The sequence below is a fragment of the Macrosteles quadrilineatus genome, unplaced genomic scaffold (assembly GCF_028750875.1).
Source record: "Macrosteles quadrilineatus isolate MER2022 unplaced genomic scaffold, UCM_ALF_1.0 Scaffold_9__3_contigs__length_116548681, whole genome shotgun sequence".
In the NCBI taxonomy this organism is placed as follows: Eukaryota; Metazoa; Arthropoda; class Insecta; order Hemiptera; family Cicadellidae; genus Macrosteles; species Macrosteles quadrilineatus.
Window position 1 is genome coordinate 20141968 of NW_026542602.1, and position 16883 is coordinate 20158850.

The 16883-nt window shown below is 32.6% G+C and overlaps 1 protein-coding gene across 1 annotated transcript; it reads right to left on the minus strand.

Moving 5' to 3' along the window:
* Positions 1-1493: 1493 nt before the first annotated feature.
* Positions 1494-14944, minus strand: LOC129004053 (uncharacterized). Its single transcript, XM_054432433.1, has 9 exons — positions 14892-14944; positions 13305-13451; positions 12979-13208; positions 9884-9982; positions 7484-7735; positions 6917-7132; positions 2917-3043; positions 2051-2310; positions 1494-1762 (listed from the first exon to the last, which is right to left on the minus strand). Exons 1-9 carry the CDS (start codon positions 14911-14913, stop codon positions 1511-1513), a joined length of 1605 nt encoding a protein of 534 aa, XP_054288408.1. The 5' UTR covers positions 14914-14944; the 3' UTR covers positions 1494-1510.
* Positions 14945-16883: the final 1939 nt, after the last annotated feature.

Sequence of the window (16883 nt, forward strand, 5' to 3'; positions counted from 1 at the left end):
ATACAAATAAACATACATTGAATTTTTATATTTATAGATTAACATATAGAAAGTAACAATACACAGATAATAATTATTTACCTTTTATCAGTACATGTAAGACAAATAATGGACTTACTCAGCGGAGGGTTCTTACTAGGAAGAATGTCACAGAACACATTTTTATTTTATTTTAATGAGCATGTTAGCATACGTACCCTTGACCGTCATTCACAATAATGTAGATTATTAAGTCTGCAGTTAAAGCTCTAATTCATAAGTACAATATTATTATAGGTTATCCAATTACTGTTGCATGATGATGGTTGCTGTTTTAAAACATTTATAAGTCTTAGAGCTATTAAAACATCAACATGAGTATACGGTATTGAAACACTATATTTAATATTTATTTATTGCCGTAAATCTATTTTTACTGTTATACACACAAAGTATTTATTGGTGACATGTAAAAACTAACCGATACATAATTTCAATACATGTGATTTGGTTACAATACAATTGAAGTTAACAACCAAGTTTCAACAACAGATGCATACACCCTATGGACTAAAAAGGCTTTTTCCTACAGTTACCTAACAATGTACATGTTCTCTCACTGATTTGAGAAAGCAAAGTGGCCAATTCGCTCATCAGTGAGACAATGTTAACATTGTCTCACTCTAATTACTTTGTCTCACTCCAGATTTGCATCGTGAAGGCACGAAATAGTGAGCGCGTAACATGCAGTCAACGTCGTATGCGCGCGAAATACGTTGGCAGCACTGGCTGTAAATCAGCTGGTCAGCTGTTGTACTGTTGTATTTGTCACTTCGCATTAAATGTTATGTTAAAAGTTCACTTCTGTATAAAAATAGGTTATGTTTCTTCACCAATTTATTTGTTTTATGGTAACTGTAGGAAAAGTATTTCTCTATGGTTTTTTTTTATGGTAAGGATTTCTCTCGAGTGAGTCAATTGCTCACTTTTCTCACTAGTTGCACAAATAACTATTTACTCCCTAAAGCTGGGTTTTCCTAGGCGTGGAGTCGGCCAGCGGAGAGAGGAACGCGGAGAGCGGAATTGAAATTAACATGGCATTCCGCTCCGCTTCTAGGAAAACAGTAACATTAAATTGCCTAAGACAAGCTGAGTCCGTTCTCCGCGTTCCTCTCTCCGCTGGCCGACTCCGCGCCTAGGAAAACCCGGCTTAAGACGTGAAATACCTACCACCTACAACGCAAGTATTTTATGGGGTATAATTTAGATTGAAACAGTAAGGGGGCTAAATTAATTTTACTGATGTTAGCTAAGCATAATTCTGTCGAATTTCCATTACAAAAATATGTGGGTGAAAACCCGTCACCATAAAATAATGAAACAACAAACAAACCTCACAAATATTTTGAAGATTTGAGTCGGATTTTGATCCCTCTCCAATTTGACTTCTCCTTGACTTCTTTATAAAAATGTTAACATTTTTTTTTACATTTTTCATTGTCCTTATGTTTTTACTTAACTCTCTCCTCTTTCAATTCGTCACTGGTCTTTGCATTATTTGTAAATCTTCATCATTGATATCATGTGGCAAAGGTCTATCATCACTGGTAAGCTTAGCATCATCTTTACACTTTGAATTCCACGTAGGTTCATCATATGAGAATTTCGTCAAAGCTTTCTCAAATTCTTCATATTTGCAATCTTCCTTGCCGCACAGAGGTTTTAATGATATCTGCCTAAATTTCTCGCCCTTTCCCAATGTGAGGGGAGAAAAAAGGAATACCTGCGAAATATGTCAAAACTTTGTTTATCAAAATAATCATTAATACTATCGTTACGGTTATCGTCTAACAAGTTATTTTACGTATACCCACAAGAATCCATTCCGTTCAGCATACATTGTTATGTCTTTATATTTTTCCTGATTTTAATTAAATCTTGATAAATTGTTATGCTACTGATGTTTTAAAGCAATATTTATTAGGACGTATATATAAAATGGAATATATAACCTTTTGAAAGTATTAAGAATTGCATGAAAAGTAAAATTTGTAAACCCTGAATAGCTTACTTGGACGGTATAGTCTGAGGTCATCTCTACAATGAGAGTGTCTCCTGTAAGAGCATAGTAGGTCTCATCTTGGCTAAGAACCCAGAACAGCGGGCTTACTGTCACGTCATGCGATCCATGAAAATGCATCTTTAATCTTCTTTCCCCAAATTTGGACTCAGTGTGACCATTTTCAGGATCTTCAAGATTTTGTCTGCTTTGTGTTGGATCCTTCTGGAGTCCATTGCTCATTTCAGTCAGGATTGTATTTACCAAAAGTCCTGTCAAGAGTTGTTCAAACTGAGTAACATTGTAAAAGTACGTAAAACCTTTCAAGGAATAAATACTCGTACATGAGGTTCGTTACGAACGTTAATTTCATTGGCCAGGGTACTGTTTTAGAAACAAGACTTAGTTAACTACTCAAGATAACATGTTTCTGGGTGTGTTGTGTATGAAGTTCTTTAGAGTAAAGCTCACAAGGAATTGTAATTAAATAGTGTTATAATGTCGGAATTTTTGATAAGTATATATATCGATGAAAAAGATCCGTCCAAAGATATATTCTCGTTACAGACAATTTCAATTTTGACCACTATCCAAGGTAAAGTGCATTATTATATTTTTTAAATAAGGAAAATCATCTCGTTTTTGGGCCGAAATCATTAAATAGCATATGACACAAAGTTCAGATTGTATTATTTATACATGAACCTCGTATAAGATTAGCTCGCAGAGATTAAAATTCAACTGACCATTCATCGATAGTTTCATTGCAGAGCTATAGTAACGAGATAAATCATCAAAGAAAACGTAATATTGCATTTAGCTACTATAGCTAAGTTTCAAAAATATTTGATATTTTTAAACAACATTATTTTATTTACCTATATAATACTCCACCATGTTTGTCTTGCCGTGAATCTCGTACCACAAATGTAGTTGAACGGCTTTCTGCATCACCGGCATCGCATGAGCAACACATTCTTTAAGCGCTTCTTTCTTGTTGAGAATCTAGAATGGTTTGAAGAAAACTTTAAGTTCCTCGCTAAGTTTTGTTAAGTTTTCTTAGTAAAATTTAATTTTGATGAAAGGTTAAAGTACACTGAACTTATACTCATTTTGTAGTACCAGGGTATTTAGATGCTTATATTTAAAATGCATGTATTGCAGCTGTAGCAATACATGAATTATCTCTGGTTGTTGTTACCATGTACAGGTCACCAAGTGGTAGTATTGTCACTTTTTTAGACTTCTAAACCAGCGTTTTTATTATCTGACCACTCTTGGTCTCTCTGTGGTCTTTGGAACTGACCATAACATAGATTAGCTAAAGCCTACAAGTGAGGCTCGTGATTTTTTAAACCTACTACGTAGTTTCAATATCTATAGTAGTATTATTGAGCCAACAAGAGGTAAAGCATCTCTGGACACATTCTTAACCAACTTTGACTGCTGGAACTATCGTGCTTGGGTTAGCAGAGATCAGATTGCTGACCATCAACATGTCATCCTAAGTTTGTCTACTGGACCTAAATTTGACTCGAAGGTGGAGGAACTGTTAGCTGGTAAACTTAGTTTTAAGGTTAGCTCTAGGTTACTCAGCCCAATAAATGTTAAGGCCTTTCACGATGTGTTGAAATCATATCAGAATTTATGGAATGAATCTCTGGCCTACCTTCCTGCTTGTATGTCATTTTCATATTTTTTTTGACAGCGAAGTCTGGTAACTGGTACAATCCTGAGTTGTCTATGTTGAGAGATCAAGTAATCCTAGTTAGCGATATTTTAAAAAAAAAACCCTGCTCTCATACCTTATTTAAGGAGTTTGAGAACTGATTATAAAATAAAAGTAAAATAGGCAAAACAAGCTTACCTAGTCTCGTCTATCTCACAAGCGCCTAATCAATGTAAAGCAGCTTGGGATTTTATTAAGGGAACTAGGACTAAGTCAGCTCCTGTTAGTTGTGAATTTGCTAAAGCAGAGGATTTTAATGAATATTTCCTTAACTCTGTGGAGGAACTTGTAAACAGCTGTAGCACTGTAAATAATATTTCACAAGGGGCTAACTAACCCCAATGTAGACAGTACTGGATGTAACCTGGAAAAGGTTCCTTTGGTTCCCTTCGACATTTCTTGGAAGCCTGTTACTGCCCTTAACATAATTAAAATTGTTCACAGTTTCAAACAATCTAAAAGTAAAGATTACTTTGATATGTCAACTGATCTACTAAAAGGTTTTGTCCACTATGTTGCAAATCACCTTGCTAATTTGATCAATGCTTGTTTGAAAGAGATAATTTTTCCTGATGCAATGAACATATCCAGGGTAGTCCCAGTGTTTAAGAAAGGAGACCATTACAATGTCAGTAGATATAGGCCTATTGCTATCATCCCCATATTTGCCAAAGTGTTGAAGCTGTTATAATAGAACAGTTGTACGAGCACTTTGAGGACCATTGCCTGCTTGTGCCAGCTCAGTTTGGTTTTAGGAGGGGCAGGTCTACTGTCTCGGCAGTAGCCTCCCTTCTCCAGACTGTGCTCAGCTCACTTAAAAATAGATTAAATGTCTCAGTTTTGCTTTGTGACCTTTCACGAGCATTTGATTGCGTTTCACACAATATCATAATCCTGAAGCTGGAAGGATATGGCATACGCGGCTATGCACTCAAGGTGCTCAGATCCTATCTTGGCAATAGACAACAGGTTCTTGGAGAGGTAGAAACTCCTCTCTTCTGTCTGTGAATCATGGTGATCCTCAAGGCTCCATTCTGGGCCCATTTATTATCCTTGTGTCTATTAATGACTTGTACTACCATGTGTCTGGTAGAGCCATATTTTATGCTGATGACCTCACCCTGTATGCAAAGGATCCCATCATCAGTATTTCTAGATCTAAGGTTGAAAGCCTTCTTGCCGTGGCCACGTCATGGTTCAATGATAACAAACTTGTTTTGAATGAGTCCAAAACCCAATCAATGGCCAATTTGTATTGTCTAGACATGGCATTTGTAAAAACTGGACCTGTGAAGTTATTGGGCTTCACTCTGGACCCACACCTCACCTGGGGAGACCACATAGAGTCAGTGTTCAGTAGACTGAGCAGGATCATATTCCTGCTCAGAAGACTGAGTACTGACTTGTCTGGGGAATTCATTCGAGCCTCTTATTTTGTTTTTTTTCCACTCCACCATTATTTACGGAACCAGGCTCTGGGGTCATTCTTTTGGTGTGAGTAAAATTCTAGTGTTGCAAAAGGAGGCTGTCAGGGTGCTGAGTGGAGCCCAGTACCTGGAACACTGCCTTCCTCTGGTCCAATAAAACCGCATTATGACTGTATACAATGTATATATCTTTCAATGTCTTTTAGAAATGGCAAATGAAGTGCACCTTTTGAGAAACAACCAAGTACATAACTATGCCACAAGAAATTGTTTAAATGTTTTTGCGCATACACACAGGCTAACCAGAACAATTAAATGTTTCCCTGTTTCAGGTTACAGATTTTTCAACCATCTACCAGTACCATAAGGGTAATACCAGTAGCCATAAGGGGCTTGCCTATTTCAAGGTTCAAGGCAGTAATGAAGGACTGGTTGATAGAAAACCCTTTTTATGACCTGTCTGAATTTTTTAAAGTAGGACTACCAGTTTTGTTATAGGTAATGCTCATGCACTGCCTTGCTTGGCTATTTTCTTGCCTGTTTTTTGTTGCATGGTTTTGCTACAGTTTTGTTTTGATTAATTTTATTTGTTTCCTTATTATTATATTTATCTAACTTGCATTTATTTGTGAATCAAGAGATGGACTATTTATTATTTATTTTGTATTGTAAGTGACTTAGCCTATCGCTTTTGCTTAGTGGCCGAAATAAATTATTGAATTATTGAATCATTGGAGGTTTTATTTTAAGATTAAAATAAATTTATCAAAATGTATTGTTCAATTATTATAAATATTTTTGGCATAGATCTTTTTTAACTATATCCACAACTTCAATATTTTCTTAAACGTACTTTTTACGTTATTTATTACTCTCTTGATTACTTTACCAAATATCAAAATGTGTTCTTAAACCAACATATGTGTTTTTAAAGAATAATATCTAATATGCAGGTCACTCTCATCATCCAAGTGAATAAGTATAATTGAAAAGCGAACGATGCATACAGGGGGCACATTGCAACTGGAAGTATCAAATTACCTATTTAACAAGTACTATAATATAAACTATAGTTTATTAAGAGATTCGAATTTTGGCCTCAAAGACAAGCTTAGTCTTCAAAAGGTTTACCAAATCAGGGTTATGCACCTTTTACATGCAGACTATCTTGTAAACTAAATGGTTAGAGAAATAAATGGGCATTTCATTATCTATTGTAAATATCTTGAACAAAATATCACGATTTATTTTCAATTCAATTTGAGACAAAAATCCAGTGATCAACTATATATCTTTCAATCATCATTTTTGGGAATGTACTTACCAAGAAACCACTTATTTACATTCTTAGTGTGATTTATATTATTGTTGAGCATCTTAATCTCATAATATTTTATTGATAGTAGGGTCTAAAATTCAAATTATAATTTTATTGTTATCACGCTATTGGAATTGGAGCTTATCAAGGGTAACTTTATCCTGTTAACTAAACAAGTCAGCTCATATCCAAGGTATTGTTCAAGCATATATTTTTTACATGATTTTGCGAAATTCTTTTTCAAGGTTCGTTTTGAATTTCCAAAGGAAATGGGAGATATGGAAGTTTCATTAAATAATCTCTGGAGCTTGAGTCTATTCAAATATACAAATGTTCATATTTAAAATTTATAGATTTAAAATATTTGTCCGTGAAGAGATTTTATACAACCTTCCCTTACTTACCCATGATTGGAATGTATCAAAAGCCTTGGCACTGTGGTAAAGTTTCCTTGCAAAGCCTGGTATTTGGTACGAGTTATGAATGCACTCATTCAGCAAATTATAGAATACCTTTCTTTGAGGGGACACTTCTTGCTTTTCCCTTTGTTGACTTTGTTTTCTCAATCTGGTATACATATTGCATTGGTTCAACCATTTTAAATCAACATCGGCAAAGAGCTGGAAAAGGAAAGTAATAACACTATCAAAATTGGCTTTTGTGCAGCTGGTAGTTATTAACATGCAACATATTTGTATGCATAGTAAAATATTGTGTCAAAGCTGCGTGTTTAGGAGGGAAATGTATGTCACCTTACCTGCAACAATTTTAGATAGTTGAATTATTGATGTTGGGAATCATACGGCTTTGGCTTCTTTTTACAATGTATGGCATATAAAGGCCAAGACAAGTCATATATAAAAGACCATCCATCTGTTTGTTTGCTTATATGTTTATATGTCTTTTGGTGACCTACGATTGCAATTTAAACTGCTTTTTTCGATAAATATGTAAAAATATCTAAAACTCACATCGCACTTGTCAAAGTTCCCAACCTCTACACCAGGTAGGTTTTTGCATGGAGCCAATGTTAAGCTGTCTTTGTCTGTGAAGACAGGGTCATTTGGGCCAAACATCCCAGTTGCCACACACTTTGCGCTCTTCCGTGCACGTCCAACTTTAGAGGATGAAAACTGGACAACGTTCTTGTCGAAATGAGGGACAAGCTTGTTGTATCTTGTGCCAAGAGACTCGCCCACGTGGTGCATTAAACGCCGACCTCTCTGAAAACAGAATACACTTGATACATGCAGGTTAGACAGCATAGGAAGTGTAATTGGTGCTTTTTTACAGTACTATGAACCCACTAAAGCCATTATTCGCTACGGGCTAAAATGCCGTTTTCATTACTTTTAATCCAACAACAGTTATTAAGGGTTAAGTCCATTCATATACAATAAACACACCTGATCATATAGTACTACTGAATGAAACTACTAAGTTAAACTTTATGACAACTTCTTCATCTGTCCAAGAGCATCAAACTAATCTATCCTGGAATAGCACAGCAATTCCCGCAAATTATAATTTCACTGAGAACTTTACCAATTATATGATTATATTAAACTGAATTTGCCAATAGAACAATTAGTTAGTTTCTTATAACCTTATTGAAAAGTACTAAATTCTTAGCAATTTGTAGGATACTACGTAAGACAAATAAATAGACTAGTTGGTTTTGGCATTAGCAAACATGCAACACCATCTAACAAAGCATCTAATCATCTTATTATCCTATTTAGGTCAAATTAATTAAGTTATTAATCTGACTTAAGTTATTATTTGTCTTCGATTAAGTTTATTAATCTGACTAAATGGAAGGCTGTAAATATTGTAAATATTTGCTTTCATTCTTAAAATTGTAAATAGTTGACGCAGCCTAACCAGCTTATGCTGGTATCAAGCCAAGGAGGAGGTAATAAGAGGTAAATGCATGCCTATGTACTACGCCTACAGTGGGATACCTATTATTTTTCGATTTGGCGTTAACACATCAACTCAAGCTGTCTCCTACTTCAGAAGGGAAAAATAGGCCCCTATACAATATGGTTACGCCATAGTAGCCAATGTTTTTCTTAGCACGAGAGTGTATGTTCTAAACCACTTGCGAGTATCTTATCTTGTATTAAATTTATCATCATTTGCCTGAATTCTCATACCCAGCCAATGCATGCTTGTTTTATTTGTTTGCTTACAAAGCAAATAAATATTGTTATAAAAGATTAAATTGCATTTGTGTACTTGCACTTTTGAAACAAACAGTCTTGTAATTGTAAATTGGAGCATGGTAACTTACTAAGTCCCTCAGTATTTTCATGAACTTGTTGCACGTGTGATTGGTGCATTATTCAAGAGCAATTTAATTTTTCAATCGGAGTCATATTTGGAAAAATACCTTCGTATTATTTTCAATTTCAATTATTCAATTATTATTCAGAATTTAAATGTATAACCATTATAGCTAAAAATATCATTATTGCTTACATTATTGTTTGTTAATTTTATTTGTAAATCTTATGTCTATCTATCTACCTATATCTATCTTGTAATGTTTAATTACTTCTATGTAGTAAAATGGTAGAACCGTTGACAAATAAATAAATAAATAAAAATCTGTTGGGAATCTGCTAAACATGCAGGTTTTCTGTCATTAATATATCCCTGTATTAAGTTTTAACCAAGCTTATCAACACTTTTAATAATTGTAATAGCTAAAACTAAAATAAAGTATAAAAATAAGTATTTTCTATAGTTTTTTGGGTAACGGGTTATATTTGGTATGTATAATGGAAGTAATTGACTAAGAAATAAATCCTCAAATGTAATAAAGTGAGTACTTTGTACTTGTATATTGCGTTTAAACTGCTTTTATGGATTTATTCATTTATATTATGTAGAAAATCAGCGATTTTAATGAAAGAGAAAGTTTGTTAATCGTGGTTAAATACAAACTGCCCTAATTTGAGGCGCAAACATAAGGGAAATGTAAATTTTAATAGTTTTGAATTTATACTGATTTTACTTGAAAACTGTTTAAAATACAAAAAACTTTACCTTACCTTTAATCAAAAATCTTGTTCACTATTGCGTTTTAAAACTTTAATCTACCAACCACTGTCATATGCCTTTGATAACATAGCTAAGGGATATTACGCTGTAAAAATGAAAAGTTTTTATAGTTTCTTAAGATTTTTAAAGGTTTTGTACAAGCGTATGGAACATAAATTATATAATTCCTAAGCTGAAAATGCCACCTGTATAAAAAGGCCAATAAAAGATAATCTAAGTAGAGAAATTATAACTATCATGAATAATCTTGCAAACAAATTAGGCCTACACAAAGAATACACATGTGCTTACTGCTTACTTACTTTGGTGAGAAGTCCTATTCCAAAGCCCCACATCTTTTGAAATGCCCAAATTGTTTGAAAGGGAAAATGCATAGGTGATCTTATTCCGTGTCTGAATATCTGTAAAATGCGTATATTGTAAACATTATTTCGATAAACTCGTTGGAAATAGTTTTTATAAACTACAAATTTCGGTCCAACTGTTGTTGTTATGTTGAAAGTTGCGTCACCTATTCGAGCCACTTCCGTCATGCGCTTTTGCGTCTTGTATACGTAGGCTACAAAATGTTTAGAGAAATCTAGTTCATTTTATAATAAACAATTCTCAACTTGAAAACTGCGAGATTGTTTAATGTTTAGGACTACTTGGATTTTTAGTGACGGTATTGTATCCTTGTCTACATTAATTCATGAATATTTAAAGTCGAGATTTTTTTATTTTTTAGTTAAGTTTTTTTATCAAACTAAATCTTGTTTCATGATATCAAAATCATTTTTGTAAAATATAAGTGGTTTGGATACATCTAAGGATTTGTTTGGATACATTTGTTATTACACAAATTGCTTTAGTAATCTTTATATGTAGCCCTTTCGGTAGATATTAGTAACGTGACATTTTTTTTTAGAAAGTCTTGTTTTGGCAGTTTAAACGACTACGAATATTATAATTTGCGATGAAAGAATGCTATTTTTAATTATGAACAGTTTTATTTCGCATAATGATTTGATTAAAAGGATTAGTTGCTAACTGTTTATCTATGTACTAAGTATATTGAAACACGTACTGTTACGAATAAACTGACAAAAAACAATGAGTACTCAGTGAAAGTAAAAAAAGTATGCAATAACGACATTTTATTTGAACCATTTAACTAACATCTTCTTTAAAAGGCAACACACACTCAACTAGATGATATAGTGCAGTAAAAATAAGCGAAAAATTCCATAAACCCAAAAAAAATTAGTACAGGCGGGGAATTTGGTACAGATGTTGGGTGTACCTTCCTTTTGAACATACTAAAAGCCCCTAAAATTGAAGCTGTGCTACGGCCGCCATATTGGAAAATGGCGGCATATTTCTGTATTTTTGGCTATAGTGACTTTATTATTAGAGATACAGGAAAAAGTTAAATATACAAAATGTAGTCCATCTAATAATACACATTTTTTTTTTACCGTTTCCCTCTAAACCCAACGGTTTTTGGGTTATTTATGATTTAAGTATATTTAGGTTTTCTATTTATCAAAAATAGGCGAAACCCATGGAAATCGACGGTTACTTTAAAGGTTTACGGCAATTCATCCGATTTAAATAGTGTAATACTATAAAATCTTAACATGTAACTTTATTTTATGAGTAAAACAACTTCACCACAGCTAACCTGCAAACTCAGCAAGTTTTCGTTTGATAGGATGTTTAATTAAATGTATATAAATAAAATTAGGTTTAACAGGTTTCTAGGTTTGCTGCTACAGGGAGGTTGGTATAGTGCGTTTTTTTAGTAAAATATCAATAAATTAGTATAAAATAAACTAATTTTCCAAGTTTGATCACAATAAATACATAAACAAGCAAACTACAACAGTTAACTTATTCATAAGAATAGTACGGGAGTTTTAAATTTACAATTTACAAATTTAAATATACAAATTTTGGTTGTGTTTACTAAAAAAGATGGCGATAATTTGTCACGATTCAAATGTTAACCGGAGGGGTTTTCATAAGAAGGTTGGAGCAAATGATTTAAGTAATATTAATTCGTACCAAGTACCGGAAATATTGTATACAGTAAGGTAATCAACCATATTTTGTAAACTACGCAATAGTCATATTAATATTTTTTCCCCTTTTTTATCCATTTAATAATTAATCCATCTACTTTTGAAAACCCCTTCGGTTAATATTTGAATCGTGACAAATAATTGCCATATTTTTTAGTAAACACAACCAACATTTGTATATTTAAATTTGAAATTGTAAATTTAAAACTCCCGTACTATTCTTATGAATAAGTTAACTGTTGTAGTTTGCTTGTTTATGTATTTATTGTGATCAAACTTGGAAAATTAGTTTATTTTATACTAATTTATTGATATTTTACTAAAAAAACGCACTATACCAACATCCCTGTAGCAGCAAACCTAGAAACCTGTTAAACCTAATTTTATTTATATACATTTAATTAAACATCCTATCAAACGAAAACTTGCTGAGTTTGCAGGTTAGCTGTGGTGAAGTTGTTTTACTCATAAAATAAAGTTACATTTTAAGATTTTATAGTATTACACTATTTAAATCGGATGAATTGTCGTAAACCTTTAAAGTAACCGTCGATTTCCATGGGTTTCGCCTATTTTTGATAAATAGAAAACCTAAATATACTTAAATCATAAATAACCCAAAAACCGTTGGGTTTAGAGGGAAACGGTAAATACAAAAAATGTGTAGGCCTATTATTAGATGGACTACATTTTGTATTTTTAACTTTTTTCTGTATCTCTAATAGTAAAGTCACTATAGCCAAAAATACAGAAATATGCCGCCATTTTCCAATATGGCGGCCGTAGCACAGCTTCAATTTTAGGGGACTTTTAGTATGTTCAAAAGGAAGGTACACCCAACATCTGTACCAAATTCCCCGCCTGTGCTAATTTTTTTTGGGTCAAAACATATTTTTATTGTACTAATAAGCTTCCACGGTCACTGCAGATTGTCAAATCTTGGTCTTCGGGTGTTGACCGCGTCGTTGAATAAGTTAAACTAGAGGCCGACGTTTCGGATGCGTAGCAGCTATCCATCCAGCTTCAGTTGAATAGTAGTTCGCCCCGAAGATGGATAGCTGCTACGCATCCGAAACGTCGGCCTCTAGTTTAACTTATTCAACGACGCGGTCAACACCCGAAGACCAAGATTTGACAACACACTCAACTCTTTTGTTTTCATTCTCTCCTTTAAATTAATAACATGTGTTTTAATTATTAGTAAGCATACAATATTAACATTGACAACAGCTGGCAATTTAAAACCAGTAAGTTAAACCATTGACTATAGGTTAAACCAACACAGCATATATAACACGTACATTTGAAATTTAACATGAATTCAATTTACTTACTATAAAGGCGTAACGGAGATTATCAGGTGCAATTGGAAGGACATACTTCTCCTTAAACGTACCATATAGGTTTCCTATTTGCTCATTTATCTTCTTATCCTCTTTTTCTGCACCACCCAAGTTAACAGATGTTTCAAAATAGGCGTGATCATAACCATATAGTGATCGTAGATTTTCAAAATTAGTTTTTGATTTTGCATCTTCTAATTTTTCATCTCTATTATCTCCGCCTTAAACATCATTAGAATATAACTCTTCTAGATTAAAGTTATTTCCAGTATCCTGTCTTTCTAAGGCTTTACCAGAGAAGGTGGTCGAGAGCTCACCTGAAGCATCGTGTTGAACATTTAAATTTTCTTCGCTTTTCCCCCTTTTCTGATTCGCCAGTGTATTTGAAGTTGTATCAGCGTTCACGTTCGTCTTGGGAACAGGGTCCGTTGCATGTAATATAATACAGTACTCGGCTAAGACGACTAAAAAACAAAATTACACTCATAAATATTCAGAATACCACAGCAAATAAAAGCGAAAATATATATATGTATGTAATTTAAAACATAAATATATATTCCGTAGTTGAAATACACTGCCTTTATCGAGGTTTGCTTTGCGTTTGCGCGATTTATATATTTAGTTAGATGTTTTAATACTGAGCATAATATACTGTACGAGCATGAATTTGCTCAATTTGCAACTGAACATAATTCGTGGCAATTTGATAGAAGCCTCTCCAACAAATTTGTTTATCCTAGCCATATATGTTGTTATCACTAAACAATACCCTTTCAATCTTACGTTTAATTTAAAGTAACCATAAAAGAGAACCAATTGTTTAGCTATGTTGTTCTTCCGCCTGATCCACAAACCCACTTACCTAACTGCATCAAGTGGAATGGTATATGTCATAGACTACTTCCTATTTAGATTATTTTTTGCATTAAAATATTTTCTTAAAATCACAGGATTACGCCTTAAAAAATAAAAACTCGGTTTAATGATTATTTTGGTTTACTGGTGCAAGTATGGTAATAAAGTGTTTTGGTACAGTACTATAATTTAAACAGTTTATTATAAAATGTATTTATTATGCCAAACTTCTAAATCAAATATATTTATAAATCTAAAAACGAAAAGCTACGTACTCTCAATAAGAATAGCATAGAAATTTAAGAATAAATGTTTTATTTGCATTTTTATCTTTAACTATGTAGAGTAAAACAACACTTAAAATTACAGAATCTTTTTATTTTAAAGCTCTACAAAGTGTTTGAGAATAGAATTTGCAAATGTTTATGTTTTTATGAGAATCTGTAAAATCTTATAAAACCCTCAAAACAAGCCTTTTCCCATAAAGCCCTGCTCCATTGGAATTTGATTAAAATATATTATATTATTAAAATGAAATTAATTAATACCAATAGTAATTAATTATAATAACCTTTGATGTAACAATATATATTTAATAAATATCAAACTTTTGTATGACAAAAATCGCGCTTTTAATTGTTTGTGTATTCTCCCATATTTAATGCAATTATGTGGTTGTGAAATTATGTTTGAAAAAGTTTGAAAATATACTCTTTGATATACGAGCAGCAAAATAAATTCTCATTTCGTGTTTAAGTTATTAAAACAGGTAGATGTGGGATATACTTAGTTTAGTAAGTAAGTCAATTAATATTATATCAAGCCATTAATTATTAAAAAAAACAAACAAACAAACAGCAAAACTTTTTATATGTCTCCTTAAAAGTATGTTTTAATTTTTGTGTACACCTACGTTCTGGGACATAGTAACCGTGCCAAGTATTAAAATGTATGTACTTACATGTAAAAATAATACCATGCTAGTTATTAATTAGTAAACCCTAAAATTATTTATAAAACTAAAGTAAGAAAAGTGCCTCACTTACCAAACAAGCTCACCAGTAACATAATTTTAGTCCGTGTTTTTCACTGACACAAGTTGAACTGAAACGTGAATATTTGTATTTTTTCGACAATTATCTTCTCATATGTTACAAATTATGTGTACCAGCGTCACAGTCATTATGAAGTATCATTTACTTCTCCCAACACAATTTACATGATATTTTAACGAACTTTTTTATTTAAAAGTTACAAAGTCGCAAATATATTTTAAAGGTTCGGGTAGAAGTCAACCACGGAATTAGGCTTCACGTTACGATTCGTTTGAGAGTTTTGAGATAACAAGTTGAACTGCATTACTGATAACCTTATAGCCAAGTCTGTGTCTACCCTCTAAGAGCTATCGACACAAAAAATAAACCCGGTCTAAATATATGTGCTATTGTTGGTAATATGTTCCCCAAAGTAAAAACACAGTAGAGCAAGGCAGGTAGCTGGTCACTTACCCGCTTGAAGCACTGCCGGATAATGTTTTGGATTTGTGTTGCATATAATTCATTCTGATTTGACAAGTAAAACATTATGATATACTTATTTATATTTTTAAATTCATTCAATTAAAAGAATAAAGTAAATAAACAAAATAATCTTCAGTTATTCGTTAAAATAGGCCTAAAACTTTAAACTTCATAATTTCTCTCGTCACAACAGTTTGTTTCAATTTCTTCACCTTTATTAATCAGAATAATTTTCAAATAAAAAACCTACGTTAACTTTTACTAGCCTAGTGCCTTATTTTGATGTAAGGCAATTGTTGTCTCGTCATGTAGAGGTACATCAAGAGGGAATTGTGGTGACCTACACTACATAACGGCCATTACATAATCATTATATATTAACGAGTTGGAGATTGAAATTTAGAACCTTAGTTTGTTATAATTTAGTAGATGGTAATAGTAGGGTTTTATTTGTTGTGCTATTAAAATGTCGGTACTTCAGTATTAAACGGAGGCCACATTTTGTCAGCGCGCTGCGGCGGTTATGTTAGGTTGGGTTATCATAATAGAAAGTATCGTTCGATTCATAACGAAGCTAGGAAAGTCCTACACACATAATATTTATGATAACCCAACCTAACATAACCGCAGCGCGCTGACAAAATGTGGCCTCCGTTTAATACTGAAGTACCAAAATGTCTTTACACAGTTTTGTTAAGATATAAATCAGTATACAATGCCAGTTAACCCTCAATTGAGTACTTTTCCTGGCTTATAAATAAGCTTGGAAATGCTCAGGAGGCGTATAATGCTTCGTCGCATTATTTATAACAGTAACAAATTACGATTCCATTTCCATATGTTTTGAGGACATTGCATATTACTACAGGGTGTTTAAAAAAGAATTATCCGATTTAGTAGGTTTATCGTTTTAAAACTAATAATCATATGGGCATCAGATTAGTTTTATATTAAATTATAACTATTAAAGTTTGTTTACATCATTTACATGTGCTCAATATGACCTCTTTAGAATAAAGTGAATTAATTTGATAAATAAGTTTAATTTATTTATAAACAATTTAAAGTAGCTACAGATATAAACCAAAAACAGCTATAATGAAAAATAATACAATAGTAATACATAAATTAGGGAACGAAAAAATACAAAATTATAAATAGAAAATATAAAGCCAGTGATGATAGTAAATACATTGTCACTAGTGGCTCGTATTACTCGCACGTGACATGTTGTTTTGCATGCTCGTATGATAAAAAATTTTCCCTTATTGTATCTCCCATTTGGAATTTAAAATGTTCAATTCCCGTACAGATACATTAGTTTTTAATTGTATATTTGCAACTTGGTATAGAATTTTAAGCTGTTACTTCTCTTTTTTTATTGATACCTTCACACACCTCAAGAACACTTATTTGTAATAAAAATAAGTCGTTTGTTGTATTTCAAGATGAAAATAGTTTTTACAAACGTTTTGTAAATCAAATAGAGTTATATTTATAACAGTTTACATACTTATA